This window comes from Siniperca chuatsi, linkage group LG23 (assembly GCF_020085105.1).
Source record: "Siniperca chuatsi isolate FFG_IHB_CAS linkage group LG23, ASM2008510v1, whole genome shotgun sequence".
Taxonomy (NCBI): Eukaryota; Metazoa; Chordata; class Actinopteri; order Centrarchiformes; family Sinipercidae; genus Siniperca; species Siniperca chuatsi.
In genome coordinates this window covers 3,532,256-3,552,717 of record NC_058064.1, presented here as the reverse complement: position 1 = coordinate 3,552,717, position 20,462 = coordinate 3,532,256, and the positions used below count along the sequence as shown (strand labels likewise).

The 20,462-nt window shown below is 40.4% G+C and overlaps 1 protein-coding gene across 3 annotated transcripts in view; it reads left to right on the top strand.

Moving 5' to 3' along the window:
• The window catches only part of usp6nl (USP6 N-terminal like), an 83,971-nt gene that overhangs the window by 28,589 nt on the left and 34,920 nt on the right, over positions 1–20,462 (top strand). The window contains exon 1 of one of the 3 annotated variants that reach the window (XM_044185875.1): positions 4,628–8,344. The exons of 1 other annotated variant lie outside the window; for it this stretch is intronic. In XM_044185875.1, the coding sequence (XP_044041810.1) occupies positions 8,275–8,344 (70 nt within the window). In that variant the 5' untranslated portion in view covers positions 4,628–8,274. Of the gene's footprint in view, positions 1–4,627; positions 8,345–19,713; positions 19,930–20,462 lie in introns of those variants that run through there. One more of the 3 variants, XM_044185876.1, reaches the window with a different exon arrangement.

Genomic DNA, 20,462 nt, shown 5'->3' with positions numbered 1-20,462 from the left:
GCTGTTGTATGTCGCTGCTATGCGTCCGCGCAGTCGATATATTGGAGAGGTCAAGATCTGCTAGTATACAAATACAATGTGCGTCCTCGATTGCTTTTCGTGATCGCTGACTAGAAAGCATTAATCCCAATCTCCCAATCACATATTTTTACTGGATATTGGCCGATAACGATCGGTGTCCGATTGATCTGGACATCAGGGCTTTCTCACTCTGCAAATAAATATAATTGTAAACCAAAGACTGAATCCTTGTTGAATGGACAAATTTAAAAATGTTGAATATAAACACAAAAAAGTATGTAACCTAATATATAATATATGTGTAGAATCTGGTATCACGGTATGTGTTCTTTTTATTTTGGGATGTAAACTTATATCATGATATAGTACATTTTCTGGAAAATCAAGTGAAATCCATTTATGGATCAAATAACCAGACAATATTGTCTGTCTTGACTAATCCAGCAAATTAAATACCCCAAAAAACTTACGTCCTCACATTGATACAAAAATAATAAATTCCAATATTGCCATGAATTACACCTTCTTCTTTTTTTCTTTTTTACAACATTGCCAAAATGGACTATTACACCTAGAAATATTAAACAAGAGCTGCCACAGTGTAAATGATTGGACACAATCTCTGGCAGTTGGCAAATTTATATAGTTTCACAGATTATAACGTCATTTCTCCCAACCCCGAGGCTTTAAATGGCCATTACACATGAGCAAATAAAATTGTTGGACGTATAAAAATGGAGAGAAGACCTCAGTTGTATTTCAGCTGAGCTGTGCTTTGAGCTGATTCTCCGTACAAAGGTCATTTTATTCTAGTCAGTTCACTCCAGCTCTTTGTGTCGGCTAAATAGGTTTTTCTACCCAGATCAGAATTTGACTTTTGACCAGCAAGAAAAATGTTCAAACAATGAACAGTAGAGCTAGAGATTAGTCGATTAATCAATTAGTCGATCGACAGAAAAGTAAACTACAACTATTTTGATAATCTACTAATCGTTTCAGTCATTTTTCAAGCAAAAAAGCCAAATATTCTCGGTTTCTCAAATGTGAGGATTTGCTGCTTTTCTGTGTCATATGTGACAGCATGTTAAACATCTTTAGCTTTTGGACTATTGGTAGGACAAAACAAGCAAATTGAAAACCACTGTGGGCTCTGAGAAATTGTGAATGCTATTTTTTCACACTTTTTTAAACATTTTATAGACTAAACAATTCATTGATTCATTGAGAAAATAAAGGGCAGGTAAAAATAATCATTAGTTGCAGCTCCAATTAACAGCTACAAAAACACCTGTATCGACCTACGCCAACCTATTTCACCTCATCCCTGTTCTCCACAGTTGTCGTTGTGTTTTTTCAGCCTGTGTGCAGTGTCTCCTCTCTCCAACATCCAAGATCGAAGACCCAATCGCAGCATTGACAGCGTCTCGGTTGCCAGTTTGAGTGAAGTAGGCTGCCACCAGGCCGAGTTCTTATCTGGCTTGTAGATTAAAGAGACGATGCATCAGCGACTTGACCAGACTTACAGTATCCGTCTCTTCTCAATCAAGTTTGAGAAGGAAAACTCGCGGAGGGCCTATTGATCTGGTGTTTGTGAGAGGGCCCCTGTATGACAGGACCTATGGGTGCTGTTGGGAGGATGATGGGCTCCATCAATATCTTCCTGCTTTCCCACACCTCAGCTACAGTGATAGCAGGTCAATCCATATCTCTGTAGGTGTCCACACCTCTCTCCTATTCCCTCACAGTTTCTATGTCTCACACCTTACTCATTCCCTCACATGTGTGACTCCTTTGATAATCCCTTTTGAAATGCAGAATGTAGGAAAACATAAGAGGTAATTCACAATGCAGCAGCATGTCATGTGACCTGTGTGATTTGATGCCTATCGCGCACATCGGACAGCACCTTAACAAGACCACACAGCATAGTATGAAGCATATTATAGCACATAAAGTGAATATGGCGTGCAGCACTGGATTCAAAAGTTTGCTGTTGTAGTTAATTCATCACCTGAAGTTTCTCCAGCTACAGCTAACCCGAAATGCGTTTTTAACATTTATTTAATATTACCTATATAATGCTGACGTTTTTCCTCAAAAATAAGTTCCTCCTCGTCCACAGTTGAAAAAATGTTTTTATTAAAATGTTAAATTTTAGATTAAATTATGAATTAATGAAGGAATTAAGGAAATAAATGATCCATTATTAGATTTAATAAACCTTTTCTATGATTTTTGCGATGCAAATTTAGTTGATCCGTTTATTATTGTTTTTTTTTTATTTATCAGTTAATTGAAAGATATTTTGGGTCTGGTAATGGCTGAGATTTGGAAACATGGTGACATCGTTATGACAAAGTCACACACACAGCAAGAAACACGAGCAGAATGACAACCATAGCTACGAAAATGCAGATAAAGACCCAAGTCATAATAAACCAGATTTACCCTTTAAATGATTATAGTTAAACACTGTCTATAATTATTCAGGTAGAACACTACAGACTCCATAGTCCAGTGGTTCATGGTAATCTAAAGGGTCACCAGACGATGAAAGAAAAAATATTTCTGTCACACAAGATTATTTGGGGTTTTTTTTCACAAAGTTTTTCTTTTTTTGGGCGGGTAAAATACTGAATACTTGAACAGCTTTAGGCCTCTAAAAATCAAAACAAGCAGAAGGAAAATCAGTCTTTGGTTAAACTGATCACATCTCTTGTCATGAGGGGTCACAAGTAGACATGCCTTAACTTTAAGGAGCAACGGAGCAACAAGCCAAATATGGAAAATATGACCGGTGCATATACTGTTGTAGCACATCCACCTGCAGCAGTGTGGACCTAGCTGCAGCCTGTGTATGACTTGACATAAAAACAATAAGCATGGTTGTTGTGATGCATCTAATGCGCCACCAGTCTTTTTTGGATTATTGTATGTTATTCTTGTAGTTGTAAGGCTAATTTATCAGAAGTAGGTGTTGGAATGACTGTAGTCACTGAAAAGTGGACACCATTGTGTTTATAAAAGGCCACACTTTCACCTCATGTAGTGGGGTAATAGCTTAGCAACAGTGGGTCTGAGGCATAGCAACAGTAGCCGCAGAGTCAGTCCAGCAAAGCAGTAATTGGACCTTTGGACTCAGTGCCGGAGGATCGACACGCTAGCAAGTACAGACACACTTCATCACAAGGACGCATGCACACAGCCCAGAGTGTGTGTGTGTGTGTGTGTGTGTGTGTGAGAGAGAGAACGTGTGTCATTAGGGAAGAAAGATTGAAACTTATGGGGCTTTTTTCCTATCTTTATTCAAGAGCGTGGTCTTTCAATTTGAGAACGTGACTCAGATTTTGTAATGCTTTCCCTCAAAACCCTGCCCTCGCAGTTAGATTTGCTCTGCTTCTGCTCAAACTGTGTGCTTGCACTCAGATATATTGTTGCTTGCACAGATTTCCTGTGCTCCAGCTTCAGCCCTTCCCCTCGCACTCAGGCAGCTTCTGTGTGCTCACAAAACTTCTGCTCTAACATTTCTCCTCTGCTCTCGGATTTTTTGTACAATAACCCTGTCAAAATTCCCTAACCAGTAGAATGCCAGGTGTAGTGTTCACCAATGAAATGATCCCTAACTTGTTGCTGGTGCGTTTGCTTTACTTCTTAAAGCGTCCCTTACAGGGGTGCATCCACTTCCGCCCTCCAGGGCTTTATTATATGTACTTCCCTTGCTTTCTTTACGACTTTTGGAATAAAAGGACAGGTACAATATGTACCAGTGCCCGTACTTTTCCTTTTACTATAATAGCTACACCGGCCTCCTGTCGGTGTGCTGGAGGGGAAAACGACGTCACCTTCATGACTCAGGAGCGGGAGTATAGCAGATCGCTAAAGAGTAACCGCCTATAAGGGATGCTCTATGAAGCGGGGATCATTTCATTGGTCAACGCCACACCTGGAATTCTGTTGGTTGGGGGATTTTGACAGGGTTATTGCACGAAAAATCTGAGAGCAGAGGAGAAAGTGAGTGTGAGGGCAGTTTTGAGGGAAAGCATCACAAAATCTGAACATGAAATCAATGAGTCATGTTCTCAAATTGAAAGACCATGCTCTTGAATACAGATGGGAAAAAGCCCCATAGAAACTGTGCAAGTTTGTGAGCGAGAAAAAGCATGCAGTTTATTTGTGTGTTTTATTGTGACTCCATTAGTATAAAAAAAATAACCTGGCTGTTGGTACTGTTACACCGCTGCTGCTCCTCTCTGTATGCTGCACTGTCCTCGGGTAGGTGCAGTGTGTGTGTGTGTGTGTGTGTGTGTGTGTGTGTACATGCATGTATGATGATTTCATTGTGGGTGTGTGCATATCTTCCTGTTCAACACACAGACTGTATGGTTCAACTTTGCAGTGAGCACTAATGGCATGGTGTGTTCATGTGCTTTGAAGGTATGTGAAACATCGCTGCTCAAGGTCACTTCAACGTCAGTCCATTTTCTGACCGGCTCGAATACAGATATAGGAGAACATTACTCACCACAGGGGCTGCTGGGAAATCTAGTTTGAAACTAGAAAAGGGGACGAGGAGGAAGGGGTGATAGAGACAAGGATTTGGGTTTTTTTTTTGTTTTTTTCAGTCTCATTTTTATTTTCTTTTATTTTTGTTTGTTTTGTTTGTTGTTGGCCACCAAAAAGTTTTTTTCATTATTATTTTATATTTTCTTTCATTTAATTACTTTTTTAAAAAAGTTTTATTGATTTATTTTTATTATGTTTGTAATTTCTATTTGTTTATTTGTACCTATCATAAAACACTTTAATTAGATTATTTTTATGGGTTAAAAAGTTTTAAGCCTTTACTCCAGAAACTTTTTTAGATTAGATTAGTTTCAACTTTATTGTCATTTCAGTAAGTACCAATACAACGAAACGTTAAGCATCTAACCAGATAGTGCAAACAGTAGCAGTGGAAAAGCTTCTTAATTAGCATTTAGATCACAGAACATTAAAAGTCTCCATTATTCTCATATTCATGGTTGTGGCCTGTGTTGGTTAGAGTCATATTTCCCATGGAAAACTCGTGAAATACTGATCAATTCTACATTCAATACATATGTTAACAAAGCACCATCATGTCAGAATTCAGTGACACCAGCTGAGTGAAAGGTCAAGTGAAAGGTCAACATCGGGCATGGGGGATACATTACCAATTGGAAGTATAAATGGACTGATTATAGCAAGATGATGCCGTTAGAGGGAGGAAAAGGGAGGAGATACTGTAGGTGGACTGATTAGAGATGGAGTAATGGACGGGGGCAGAGAGTAAACGAGACAGACAAGAAATGGAGAGATGAAAGAAGGAAAGATCAACGAGCTAACGAGAGAAGTGGAGAGCTACCAAACATTATTATGGGCGGTGTGTGTGTGTGTGTGTACACTAAGACATATTGGTTATAATCTAATCTATTGACAGGATGGGAGTCTCAGGTGTACCGAAAAAAATCTCCATCTTATCTATCACCTTTGTCTGTATATTGCATATTAGAAAAACATTTACTCTCTCCTGTTCCTGTCATCCATCTTTATCTGATGGCCTTTGTTGCTATGGGTGACCACAGCCTGTAGTGATGAGTCAGATAATTCACTAAGTAAGATGTGGACTAGGTAGGTTGAGAAACGAAGACAAACTCATGCTATTGCCGTGCCCTCGATCTCATAACATAATTAAACAGACGTGGATTTCATCTGTCTAACACAAATTTCTGACTGCATAATTTCATATAGAATTACGTGTTTGGTTCGCAAGAAGTAATAAAAACACAAGCATTTAACTACTACCCACTTGATCTTGTGTGAATATCTCACTCACTAAATTTGGACATGGTGCAGAAATCCAAAACAGAACTCTGCACTAGAATCATGAAAAATGACTAGAGTTTTTTTTAAACAAGTTGATTCTTATTTTAAACAGGTTGACACTGTGGTTTAAGAAAGCTTTTAGACTCAGTAACACAGTCACTTTTCAAGTCAGGTCACTTAAAAGCACATTTAAAAGTTGAAAATCTCCTGTGTAAGAAACAGCAACACAGATATAGAACACACTCAGAAGAGAGAAAGAATACACACACTATAAAATTGCACCCCATCTCCTCTGCGGCTGTGTGCGCCCTGTCCACAACAATACTTATATACATACTTGTGCGAGTGGCGGTCCTTGCAGGTGTTGTATTGGGCATTGCTGACAGAGCAAGTGCACGGGAATGCCGCTCTTGAAGTCGAGAAAAGCAGGAAAAGCTGCTTGTGATGTGTCTTTGATGAAATGTTCACAATGGCTGCATGTCACCATTGTACAGTACATGTGTTGTTGTTTTCTTCTACTGGCCTCCTTGTTCTTTACATCTTTCAAAATTCGGTGGCTGTCTGGTTGCTGTGTTTCTGAAGGAGGTGGAAGAGGACTAATTGCGGGTACCACAGACCAATGAATCAATTATCAACAAGGAGTTGTGCACAGTTGGCGTAATGTTTCAAATTTCTAGAAGGACATTCAGGTCTGTGTACCAGCAACATTTACATAATTGTAAAGGCTTGCAGGTGCATGCACAAATTTGTGATAACTGGTGCAAGAACCATGCAGTGGACCTCATACAGGTCCAAGTGGTGTTTTGTATAAGGAAAAGATAGCAGGGCCTAGGATGGATCTCTGAGGAACCCCACAGGAGTTATCTGCTACAGAGGGGAGAAATGATCCAAATTGACTTAAAAAGACCTGTAAAACTTAAACCAGTGTAAAGCTGTACCATTAATACCAACCACATCACGAAGGCAATTAATTCAGACAGTATGATCTACAGTATCAAAGACAGATAGTGCCTGTCTCCAGTGTCAAGAGTTGGTAGTGTGAATAGCTTTCGGCATATCCTAAAACAACATGTGATGTTACAACCTGAATTTTCTTTTTAATTAGCTTTTTTTGTCTTTAAAAAAAAAAGCTATTAAGCAATTAAATCATCATGATACCAGACATGCTGAGGGACTGAAGGTTAAGACAAAGAAAGGTTAAAAATGTGAAAGGTTGTAACCTGAGGATGACAGCGTCACTGGGTCACATACACACATCTCCTGCCTTGCGTTTACCCCTTTACATTCTGATCATGTTCTCAGCTTCACAGTAAATGTACACGAGAAAAAGGGGGTGGGTGACCGAGGCAAAAAGTGACACAATGAGAAGAGAAGAAAAGGGGGAGGGAGGAGTGCAGGAAAGCAGAGAGGAGAGAGGAAGGGAGGCAAGGAGATGCTGTGGGTGAGTGAGTGGAAGCGCTCATTAATACGAATTTTAAGGACGTGAAGAGAGAAGCAGCCAGTAGCGAAGCAGCCAGCCTCCCTGCAGGACTAAGGGAGGAGAGGGTGATTGGAAAGACAGAGATGAATGAGCGAGGAAAAGGGAGTCAGAAAAGCAGATGAGAGAGTTGGACAGTTGAGAAGCAGCATCAGCGGTCAACTGTGCATGTATTGATCCACAAGAACCAGGCGTGGTTTGTCTGCTGGAGCGACAGAAGAAGAAAAAGACAGAAAAGGAAGAAAAAAAGAGGATTGCTCTGTTGTGCTTCTCTGCTGCTGACGGCCAAATGAAGAGTGTGTGAGAGCACTCCAGCTGAGCGACACAACACACACATCACACGCGAGATGAACACATTCAGCTTGCAGAGTCGGCGCTGCCAGCAAACATCCTCCGCTACTTTCAGCAGCTGCCACTTGAGTTGAGATTTATAGGCTGTTTCACGTGGACCAGAGGCAGCATTCAAAGCAGGTGAAACACTTATCAGGTAGAGTGTGTGTGTGTTGGCTGCTGCTGTACATCTGTGCTTGGGGACCAGCTGTTTTATAGAGAAATGTCGGCAAAGAGTATCTGAGGACATTTGAGTGCCGGACAGTTTGTAAGCATGTGTTGAAATCTGGAGAAAGGACATCAAAAAGATAAAGGAAGATAAGAAGATTTAAAGAAAATGCTGTTTTTTTGAACTCTCTGGGAAGCAGCCAGCTCTCACACCCACCACCCAGAAACGAGCACCAGGTCTTGGAGCAGAAACGTGGTACCTTGCCTGTCCTTCGGGATGCTGAAATCAAGATCCCCGGAACCAGAAGGCGTGATGTGGATTAGGGGATGAGTCCTGAGAAGGAGCCAGGGAGGGATGCGGTTGTGGGGGGTGAGAGGGCAAGAATGGGCTGACCCTGCCCTGTGGCTGCCTCTACCGCTGCCTCCCTGTGAGCATGCAGGTCTTACAGATTGTCAAGGAGCTGGTGTCGCCGTCCAGACGCAGGGCAGCAGCCAGATTTGGAGGTGTGTGCATGTACAGTACATCACATTGTTAGTGTAGGCATGTAGTGACCCATTAAGCAGCTATCATAGCCACTAATTGTATTTGTATGTCTCTGTAAAGTTAGACAGATAACAGTACAAAGATTTGACTCTAAGCATCACAAGAAATATCAGACATCAGACAGTAAGCGTTGTCCACCTGCTATATCATGGTCATGATCAATCCACAGAATCAAACAAAATCTGGGGGGGGAAAGCTCAATGTGAGGAAAGGGCAGCAGTCCAAAGGATCTATGAGCCTTGTGAATGTTTGCAGTAGGGTTAGACCAATATAAGGGGGATACAAACCTTTTATTAAATCTGGTTATTGGCCAGTTATGAAGTCCTACCCTGATACAGTGGTCTGCTGTTGTACTTTTCATGAGTGTCAGTCTGTTAAACCAAGCATGAAAGCTGCCTCACTTTGCTGTCAGGAGCTGTTAATTGACCTGGAACATCTTCATTAGTTTAATGTAGATTTCAGTGGAGAGGGTTAGTGTTCCACGATGGTCTAAATTCTGCATCCGAGGCTTTTCCACTCTTGGGTCAGTTTCACAAAGATTTATTAGACTGATCTGTAGAATTAGGCAAGGCAAGTTTTGGTCATGGTCAGTGTGTACCATTACTTGCTAACAGCAGCAACATTTAACATCTGCACATTCGGTACATTGGGTTTTTTGTTGGAAATATACAACAACTGCAAAAACACCTTTGCGGTCAAGTTGCGCGTGTGAAGTGCGGCGTTCAGTCTGAGCGCACCCTAAAAGGTCACTCTAGTCCCTGGCTAACTATCTAGAGCTAGGAGCTCTGTCAACAAATCTTCCAGCTAGAACATCCATGTTACTAAAATCACAAGAACTCTTTTGAAGAAACCAGAGTGCTGGGGTATATATGTTCTAACTACGCTCAGTATTTTCCAAACACATGTTTTCACAAGTATGGGTAACTGCACAGCTCCCATCACTGGAGCCATCACTGTAATAGCTCTGTTACTGTGGGACGTGTGTGTGTGTGTGTGTGTGTGTGTATGTGTATATGTATGTGTGTGTGTGTGTGTGTGTCCTGCAGCTGCATTTCTCTGGTGTGCAATGAATAATGAAGCATGGTGCCCAGGGTAATGGAACACTCTGCGACTCCTGACCCCTTGTCCTGTATCCTGATTGTATCAGTTTGTATGCAATAGCCTCGATCTGTGTCTACTATTGTTTTTATTGTCATAGCCACAAGTTTATCCAAGCTTTTTGCCCCTGCAGGAGGAAGAAAGCCACAGCTTGTTGACTTCTCGCTTCAGTGCTCTTTAAATAAAAAAGGAGCCTCTGTATTTCCAGAGGGATGATTTGCACAAATTTAATGAAGGGTTGATGGACAGGTAAATTGGTGTTTCTTGCAGATTTCTCCCAAAATGTGTTGTAATTAGGTCATTGAAGATAATTTATGGTGATTTTTCCTGAGTACCTTCATTTTCTGTCATATTACACAGTCTGTGTGTACCTAAATTTGCATAGGACGTTTGTGACTGTGTGTTTTGGGTTAAATTGCTTTTTCATTTTCTCTATTTCAACTGAATTGGCTTTACTGTTTCAAGTGATATTTTTCAGCAGTTTTCAAGTGTTTCCAATTTCTGTCACTGCCAAAAAATGTTAATTTTAGCTCTGTTTGTGCTGGAAAACAGTTACCTCTTCCTGATTTGTGCCATAAAGCAATTTTGTTGGTGTAATAAAGCAATCCATTACATCTGCTGCCAGGTCCCAGCCCTCAGAAGCATTTATGTGATAGAAGCCAGTGTAAAAAGCCAAATGTACCTGCTTTAAAAGCCAAGAAGGATTCACTTTGAAATGCTTTTATTCAGGTAGAAAATGCTTGTTGTTTCCTGCCAGCAAGCTTTGATAATAGCTTTAATTTATCAAGTAACCCCACTAGTGCACTCATGGAGGACCAATTAAGCCACACAAGTATGTGCAGCTTGCATTCCATTTGGAAGTCAATATTTTGGGTAGAAATAGCTTTTGTCTTGAATTATTGCTGGTAAATGATAGATGGGGGCAGGTGTTACATTCAGGGCAGTGAACTGATAATGTTTTGAGGCAGTGAATAAGCTCAGATGTGTCTTTAGCTTACACAAGGGGCCAGTGATCAAAGTAGTTTAATGTTACTGCTAAATAAGAACTTAGCCTCTGAACTGATATGCAGACTACTCAGGGATCATTTTAATAGATTCAGCCCAGAGGTGTCACCGACACTCTGGCCTGATATGCTGTGTTTTTAATAGGAATTGTGAAGATTGAATTATCAGTGCTGTGACAGTTGGCATAAATTTTGTTTTTCCAGCAGTAATGATAAACATATCACACTGTTTTTGTGAATGCTGTTTTTGGATCATTGAACTAACATCATCAGATTCAATTGCCATTCTTTATTTGGTCAGGGACCACTACGGGCTGAAAGTCGAAGCCCTGCCTGTGGACATACAGCTTTATGCCAAGTCAGATGTCTCTCTTGAGCATTTTGTTAGTTTCGCACAGTGAACAGTCATTTTGCAATCTTTACAATTATTTGAGTGTGTAGGATGAGAACATTCTTTCACCGCCCTGCTGAAGAGTTCTTGTGGTGCTGTTATGTGGGAAAGTGTTCGGCTACTGTGGGACATTTGAAAGTATTGTCTACCTTCTACCTACAACCTCAGAGTGTGGCCCTGGGTGTTGTGAGTTTGATGCGAGGATATTTCTGTTTGTCCCTTTTAGAGCATTCTGTTTCCCCAGCCTGGGGGGGCGGGGGGGCAACAGGTTTGACTGACTTTTATGGGTACAAGGTGGAAAGCAAAGTTCCCCAATTGTCACAGCCCAAAAGAAGCAAACAATTCATCCTTTTGGGATGCCTTAGCATGGCACAACTCAACATCTCCTGCAGTATCAGCTGCTAATGACGAATCAGACCTGCCCCCACCATGTGTGACATCAGCTCTGACCCTCCAGTCTCCTCCTGCTCACACTGTAATCTAACTAACCAAAAGAGCCATGATAACAGGTGCACAGTGAAGTTTTTCATTTCTCTTATGAACGTTGAAAACCTACAAAGGCTGTAAGCACAAAGTACAGTTTTTAGGATTTGATCTTTGTTTATACAGAAGAATATTTAAATTAAGGAAACAGGCTACAACATTACTCAGTGTAATTTGAAAGACCTCTATGCAACACTGTAATGTATTCCATTATTTGCATGTTAAACAAACATGCTGTCCTAAGATATTCATAAGCAACAATTTTGCACCAACAAAATATCATTTAGGGGAAACCGCTGCTTGAATCACCAACACATAAGACGAAATATTCATATTGAACATGCTTGAATAATGTTAACTCAAGTTGTTCACTTATGTTAAGGTTCGGCAACTAAAACCACTTATTTAAAGTTAGGAAAATATCATGGTCATGTTTAAATATTACAAATATCAACGCTGATATCCCACCAATCTGAACACGCCCATCCATCGCCCCAATCTTCACACTTGCATTATAAGAACATCACCTGTTCCTGCATTGTCACTAAATGTTGTCACTGAACATAAATAGCTTTTGCAAGTTAGCTGATTGTGAATGAAATTCCTATGAGATGATCACTTTAAAATTAAATTATTTGTTTATGTGAGAAATGAAGTGATGGATCTTAGTAATGATCATAGGGAACTTACACAACACATAAGCACCAAAAAGTGCTAAATCAAAAAGAACGACGCGAAAAAGTAGATCTGAGGTATGACAAAGTAAGCTTTAGCACAGGCCTTAGAAACAGGCCACCCAATATAATACAGTGTAGATGCTGCCAGTCTTGTTGCCGATGGTCTTGTTTGTTTAAAGTAACTACTCTAATGCTGCTAAATTCATGTTGTAAAGATTTATTGATTTTTAAATTGCTACTAGTGGAACCTTTAAAATGACCAACCTGCGCTGCAGCCATGGCACATGACACTCTTAGACACCGTTGTGAGTGTGTATTAGACTTGATGACAAGTGCGTGAAAGTTATTGTGAGGCAGGTAAGTGTGTGTAATCAGCTCTAAAGGCACAGACACTTAAACAGAGAGTGTTTCAGAGATTTCGGCTGCTTTATTGACTGCTCGGGAACGATTCGCACTTTCCATTTGGCTGTCGTCTTTATCTCCGTCCATCAGCCCTGCAGAGGAATTCACCTTGGCTCTTCTCTCAGCTTGGATCAATGCAGGCAGATTTAGAGATGGCCTCCAACAGATACAGCACACTCATATACATAAATTCACACACACTGCATTGCTGGGCAGACTTTAAGGTGCTGTGCTGAGGTGTGATGACTGGGCGTAAGCTGCAGCGTGCTAGCAGATGTTGTTAGTGTGAGTCCCATGATGAGGGTGGAGCTCCGAGTGAGTAATATGGCGGCATGTGTGTGAGAAAGAGAGAGAAATGCTGACATTTGAGTCAGTTCACTCTCAGCTCTGTGAGTAATCAGCAGGTTGTGTTTGTGTGTGTGATATAAATGATAAGGCTTTATCATTGTCAGCAATTAATTTATTAACAAGTAAATAAGTAAAACATAAAAGAGCCCAAGTGACATATTCCGTCATTGCACTGGACATTGCAATTGCAGTTTGTTCCTCTTGTCAATATAACAAAGCTATGTAAATACCACTTCCCTGAAAAAATACAGTTGTCATGTTCATTGTAATAAAGAAATATGCCATGTGGTTCGCAACCCTTTTCCCTTGTGACCCCTTAAAATGGAGCAATTAGGGCTGCAACTAACAATTATTTTCCTGACCTTGGTCTCTTTTATGGCTTGTCAATAGAACGTTGATGGTTCAAATACCTAGATTCATAAGAACTGCTCTCCCCTTTGTCTCTTTAACAAAATCGCTGCCGTACAGGCCTTTGAGCAATGCACTGAACACTCTGATCTATCCTTGGAGTGCTCACCAGGAAAATCCCTGATAAGGGAAACAAGTCACTGTATGAATGTGAGGCAGGGAATAGTTGGAAAACATGTTGCATATTTTTATTAGTTAAAGAAAAATCTGTCAGCATATTGACTTGTGGCTCAGCTACAGTAGCCTGCAGGAGCCCCGAGGCCTCAAGCTTGGCCCGCATCTAAAGCTGTTTGTGCAGTTCACACTAGTTGGCCTTGGACCACATTATAATGTAGGAATCCACCCTATGTGTCCGTGTTTTGTGCGATTCATTCATAGAGGACAAACAAAACCTGTGTTTCAGTCCGATTTAGGATTTATCTCCGTATACATCTGGAACATTGACGAGCCTCCTGAATTTGTACCCCAAATACTATCAAAGCACTCATTAATAATTTCAGCTGCAGCCTCTATAAATCTCAACCCTGAAGAAAAAGGAAGTAGCACAGAAAAAAACCTTGTGAAGAGAAAAAATCCAACCCCAAACCACTCAGATGCTTATTCATGTAAGAGTTGCAGGGTTTGATCCAGGATTGTCTGAGATGGGGGTCAAATGAGCCCATTAGCATGTTTCTAGGGTGTCACCGTTCCATCCAAGGGGAGCATAATCAATACTGTGAACACCGGTTAAGAGCTACATAATGATATGAGAATTCATATTACACACACAGCATATATCAGATGAATATGTTGTGTGATTTTTCAGTTACACTAAAGAAATACAAACTTTATGGATATTTTAACATCACAAATAACAAATATTTGGTGTACTGACAAATATTTCAACAGTATTTTACTTGGAAGTTCATATTGCTTCCAAGTTAAAAAGCCAGCTTAATTTACTGGAGCTCACATTTGTCAGAAAATAGAACCATATTGTCAAACGTTTATTGGATAATCATATCAATATGATTAATCTACTGATAGACTCACCACTCTGTTAGCTACAACTCGGCTATCTTTTCAAATATTGAAACAATGCAGTTGTATCTTTCTTCTGTGAGGGGAAGTGGAGCAGAGCAGTTTGGATACATAACAAGTCTAAAGCAAGACTCTGCAGCTGCTAAACTGCAGGCTTGTCCTGGTCAGCACCATCGGCACCTCAGCATCTCACTGCATTATTCAGCAGCCCCCCCCTCCTCCTCTCTCTCTCTCTTTCTCCTGTGGCATCTTAACACTCAACTAAAGGAAATAAGGTTCACTCTCATATTTAAATGCTGCACCAGTAGCTTCAAACCAGGATACCTTTTTGTGTTTTGCATACCAACTTGTGAACCATCTGTTGGCATTATGTGGGTGTGTAGGCTTGTACATGTGTGTTTATATTTATGCGGGAATATTATTTATATATTTATGGGAAACCGCATGCTGGTTAGTTAAGGAGGCACCGACAGACAGTCCAGGCCCAGCGGGTGTTGGGCTGAAGCTGCCTGCTGACATCCACACTGTAGCAGCCGGGCTAATTGCCTGTCTGTCCTCCCTAAAGGGCAAAGCTGCGGTACACTTCATACTGCTGCTGTCGGCCTTCATGGCAGAACAGAGCAGAGTTTAATCTCAGAATGCTGGGTTTCCTCCAGTGGCCTCAGCTTTATTTGAACATCTGGGCTTGTTTTACATTTTTCACTGCTCATGTCAGAATTAGATGTATTGATCCCTGCTTGCTGCTTCACACCTAGTCTTATTAAATTATGTATCAAATGACTCCCTGTAGCCCCTCAAACATCATTACTGAGTTTAGGGTGATTTATTAAATGTATGCAGATATGATGGTGGTTCTTCACTGACTGTGGCTGAAGAAAAAATGCCTGCACCTCGGAACCTATTCATGACAAAATCTTAATTCTATGTTCTTAGTTCATCAAGTGGTTACTAGTCTTCCTTGGGTACACAAAAAACCTCCCTTTTATAAAAATCCCAAATGCATAACAAACCAAACAGAACATAAAAAGTGAAGTTACTTAAAAATCAAACCAAAAACAAGGTCTTGGCAGCATCAGTCCAAAAGTATCAGTATCAGCCTTCAAAAATATGAATGAGTTGAGCATTACTTCTTGTAAGAACCCAAAGCAGTTGAACTACTGCTTGTTCTTTGCTTTCTCTGCATTGTTTCAGTCATCAGGCTTTGCGGTGAAAGCTGTTAATGTGCGTGGTTGTTTTTCGGTGCCACCTGCCCCGACTTGTCCTTTCTTGTTAATGACAGACTGGTGACGGTAATGATGTTGGCACCAGTTTCTCTGCAGCGTCACAGGTTGTCAGGACGATCAGCTGTGTTTGATCAAACTTGTTCCCTGTTGGAGCTTCATCAGATTAGTAGGATATTTGATAGTAGCGTTATCAGTGCATGTGTGCCTTTATGCATCTGTGTGTCTGTTGCACAAGTTTTAGACTGGTTACTCAAAACAGAAATATATTACACATTGTTCCTGGATGCATTAATTCATTACAGTAGCTGTTGTCTCGAGTCTTGCCCTAAAATTTGAATCTTCTTTCTCTTAATAAGACGGTGTAGTCCCTCATTCGTCCGGGAGTGTTCTATCCTAAGCCGAGCCGAAACGTCTTGATTCTGAAAACAGCGTCCAGATGACTTCGACTGAAACCTTTTCTACGATCTTCTTTCTCTTCAACAAAAAAAACCAGCTTTCACTTTTCCTGTCAATGATCAGGAAACCCTTCAGCTTTTATATCCAGAGTTGCACTCTGAAATAAAGGCAGTATGAATATGTCCAACCACAGAGGCATTTTTCCACCATTTGTCATCTGCACATGCTCAGTGTGAGAGGATGATCGTTAAATTAAGTCAACTTGGTGGCATATAGCCTTTAAATCAGCCTCAGTCTTTTATCTAGACAGGTTTTATTGTGTGGCTTGAGTTTGTCAAGCTGAAAGAGTAATAATATTCCAGCTTCATACAGTACAGAAGTCAATCTGGGTTTAATAACAGTGTAATGGCAGTAGTGGTTGCGTGGGGTTTGCCTGCAAGAGGAACAAGGAAATTCAGACTCCAACCTTAACCAGTGAGGAAGTTGGACTCGTAGCCATTGAGGAACAGTGACTTTTTTCACTTTCTGTGAATGTCTGTCAGAGCAGCAGAGCTTCATCCATCTTCCAACTATCTGCTAAAGATAGCAATACGCTTCTTTTGCTCCTGTCATACAAGAAATGCAGCTCAAAGTGCTTTACACCAAGAGCCAACAACTGATAACAAGTTCAAAGAACGAGCAGATAATTTAAACAGTAGTTACAATTTTAAAACGCATCTAAAAAGAGAAGGAGGGAACGATGATGTGATGATTATTTCTCTCCTGGGATGACTTGATGTACCTGTATCCAGCTCTCTCTCTCTCTCTGATCTGTACCCACATTTAGCCTCTTTGAACAATATGCCTGCATCTAATTATCTGCCAGGCTGCTGTTTCGCCCACTGACAGACACTTTGATATTGATTAATATTTGCCTTGTGGGAATGTTTATCGGAGCTGTAGCGCTCTGCTCATCTCTCCTCTAATATTACATTCATCTGTCCCTGGTCTGTTTCTGCAGTAGAGACATTGGGAGACAATTTGCACTCATTTTCTCGTCCTCAAGACCTTTAGGGTTGACTAACATACTGTAAATGGACATGAAGAAAGGCTACATACAACCCATAATGCAGCACACTCATACAGAAGCCAGTAGTCAGTTTTAAGACAATATATGTAAATATATAAATGTACAGTCCTCAAATATAATAGGACCTCCAAACAGTTTCCTTTTAAACAGGTGGAAAACTCTCAAACTGCTTTTTGGAAGATTATATAACTTATTTCCCTCCTCGTGTCACAAAAATATTAGATGTTAGATTCAGCGAGAGTGTGTATTGAGGCTGGTCACTACATTAGTATCAAGATAGTGTCACTTGGTTGTGATGAGGCCACATGACTGAAGTTGGACTTACACATCTGTAACATCTGTTGCCCGAGACCTGTTGCCCACTCTGAGCGTTTTGCCTTGTGCTATGTGGGTTTTTTGTTGTTGTTAATTTATTCACAGCAACATTCAGGTCAGAGGTGTTTTTCATTTGCTGCTTGTTAGTAGTTTTTGTTTTGCCTGAAGGTGCCAGGACGCCCACCCACTCACCAAACGGCCTGTTTGCATCTCAGATGCAGAATTGAAGACAGGAAACGGACAGAGGAGTTAAGTTGCATAAATGCCAACAAATGTCAAAAAGAGAATGAGGCTCAAAAAGACAGTACATCTGAAAGACAAGCAGGCTGCATTTTATTATCAGAATATGTTTGTCAATTAAAACATTAGTTTTGCCAAATTACTGTCATATTCTTCCAGGCTGTGTGACAAAGAATATACTCTACTTGAGGTAGATTATATTGATGTTGAGGTATAGTGATTAATCTGACAAGTGAAGTTTTTTTGATTAATCTGATAGTTTTTCTTATTTGTATTGTCACCTTCGTTTTCAGTATCTGATGTCTAAATCTCTTTTTCTCGCTTAGACAGGGCTGGAGTTAAGAGCATGTTATCAAATCTATTCAGGTTCTGTTTTTCAACATTTTTAAGTAACTAAAGTTAAATAACTTGACTAAAACTCAAAGATTCAACTGAGATCTATATTTGTTGGCTGAGGAGGAGGAAACAAAACAGCGTTTTGGCAGCCTTATCAAAATTTACAACCGGTAGCACAACCTGACAATGAGACGAGCAGCAGAATATATGAAGTGCTGATTAAAGACATATCTGACACATTGAAATAACAGGAGCAGCTTCCTTACTTTGGAACATTTTTCACGAGCTACTTGCTCCAAATACTGAAGGTTCAGAATTATTAAGTTGATATACATGAATTATTGATTTTATATGCATAAAAGTTTGCATTGGAGATTATGACTCTTGAAACTGACATGGCAAGATCAGATAGATCGTTTCATTAGAGAAGACTCAGCACTCTGTTGGTCTTGTTGAACTGCAAAAAACACACAGTTCACTCGCAATTGTAGAGTGATTTACAGAACTGCACTTCCTTTACTTTACAAATTATCTTTAGCCACAACCCTGTCTCCTAGAAATTACATTTACATATTACTAATTTCTTTTCCCCATTATGTTTTGATGGGAAACATACAGTAAACAGCAAACAGGCAACGTTTTATGTACCACACAGGAGTCGCAGGAAGATGGTCGGGGTGGATGGTGGGCACGGAAACCGCACATCCTGTGTCCTGTGTGGGTTTAGGTTTGGGCAAAAAAAACACTTTGGTAAAAGTTAAAGAGAAATCATGGTTTCGGTAAATACTAATAAAATAAACACATTGTGAGTTCTTTATTAAACCAAGACCATGATGTTTCACTAAATAACCATGATCGAATGTAATAATACTATAGCCAAGTGCTGTGAGGGCCTAATCATAACGATAAAAAAGTTTAATAATGCTGTAATTGCTATGAGTGGATTTTACTGATCCGACATCATGCTTTTTGGTAACAAAAAAGAGTAGGAGAGAGACAAGATTTCGCAAGAGATGAAAGCCTCAGAACTCGTGAATCTGGGTATTGAATCATCTTTTTTAGGGTAGTGTAGCACAAATAGACGTGGATTAAGTGGACTTCCAGAAAATGGAGATGACATCTGAGTCTCAGTAAGCCCCTGCCCTCCCTCTCCTCGCTGTGACCCTGGAGCTTCAGAAGTGATAACAGCACTTATGTCCCATCCGCCAACTCTCCCCTCACAAACAGATATTTCCTGTACCGATGGAGCACGGAGATAGAGCCGAGATGACAAGAGAACTTCTTTTTTCTTTCTTTTTTCCTATTGCTTATTTCAGCCTCCCCGAACCCCACCCTCCCTCTTGTCTCTGATACGCCACATCACAAGACCCTTCATGGTACATCACGTCCATTTCATAATGAAGTTTTAATGGAAACTGTTTATCATCGAACTGTCATCATCTGCCCCCTTCTGTCTTTCCCAACATCCACTCGTATATGCTTTACTTGAAAGAAGTACAGCAGAGAAGTTTTCCAAGAAGTTTTTATGGACAGTTGGGAAATAATTGAATTGCTAAATTTGTTAATTAAATAATCACATTGCCGCTGCGTGATCAGCTCAATGAATGGTCCACTGTCTTTCCAAAGAGACGTTTTACAAATAATTTTTTGCTTTTGAATTAAACTGAAATGAACAAACTTTAACTCATCTAATCAGTCACACTTTATTTTTGTGGCATTTTGAAAAGCTTCCCTGAAACTCTCGTCAGTTGGCTGGAAACAGTCATTCCCTCTGTCCTTTCTCTCTCCCTCTCTCTGATGTGTTGAATAGAGCTTGTTGTTGTGTTTGGGTGGGGAATGTTGTGTGTGGGACTGACGCGCTCCTGAAGTCAGATTTCTGTCTGTCTGTCTCTGTCTCTCTGTATTGAAGCTACAGTAACAAGCAGTGGCATTGTGACCTCAGTCTCTGATCTCACTTCTCTTTGCCTCTCGCTCATATTTCCTCTCTGCCTGATGGTGTGTAGCAGTGGTTAGTGACAGCGATGGGATGAGGTAGTTCAGGTTGTCTCTTGGTGTTTTGGACCCGGTTGAACTGTGACCGATGCGGACTAAGTCTCTGACTCGCTTGGAGGGTCCACCGGATGGCTTTAAAAGAGGTAAAAGATGAAAAGATTACTTTGACGATTCAGGCGATACAGTTTGTTTGTGTACATATTTACTTAATACACTGGTATGTGGTTCATGAATTAATAACTGACTTGATTCTGGTTCAGATTTTCGATTCCATGTACACCCGAGAGTGTTTTAACTAGTTTATACAATTTGATTTAAATGGGTTTGTTGAAGTGTAAAACCTGTGTGATGGTTTGTGTTGCAATGCCCTGTCCCCTGTGGGTTTAATGCAGTGTAGCTAGGGAAGAAGTTGTACAGGACTGATTCCAAAAATGACCAAAATGACGCTCGGTTTCCAAGAATGTGGTGAATTTCCCTTTCAGTCTGTATGTCTTTGAGAAAATGTGGTACAAACGTTTATGTTGCCCCGAGGATGAATCCAGATAACTTTGATGATCCCCTGAGTTTTTATTCTAGCGCCACCAACAGGCCATAATTAAAAAATAAATAAAAAATCAGTAGTAACACAGTTTGGATGCAGGGTTAAATGCTAACTTTAGCATGTTAAAATGCTACA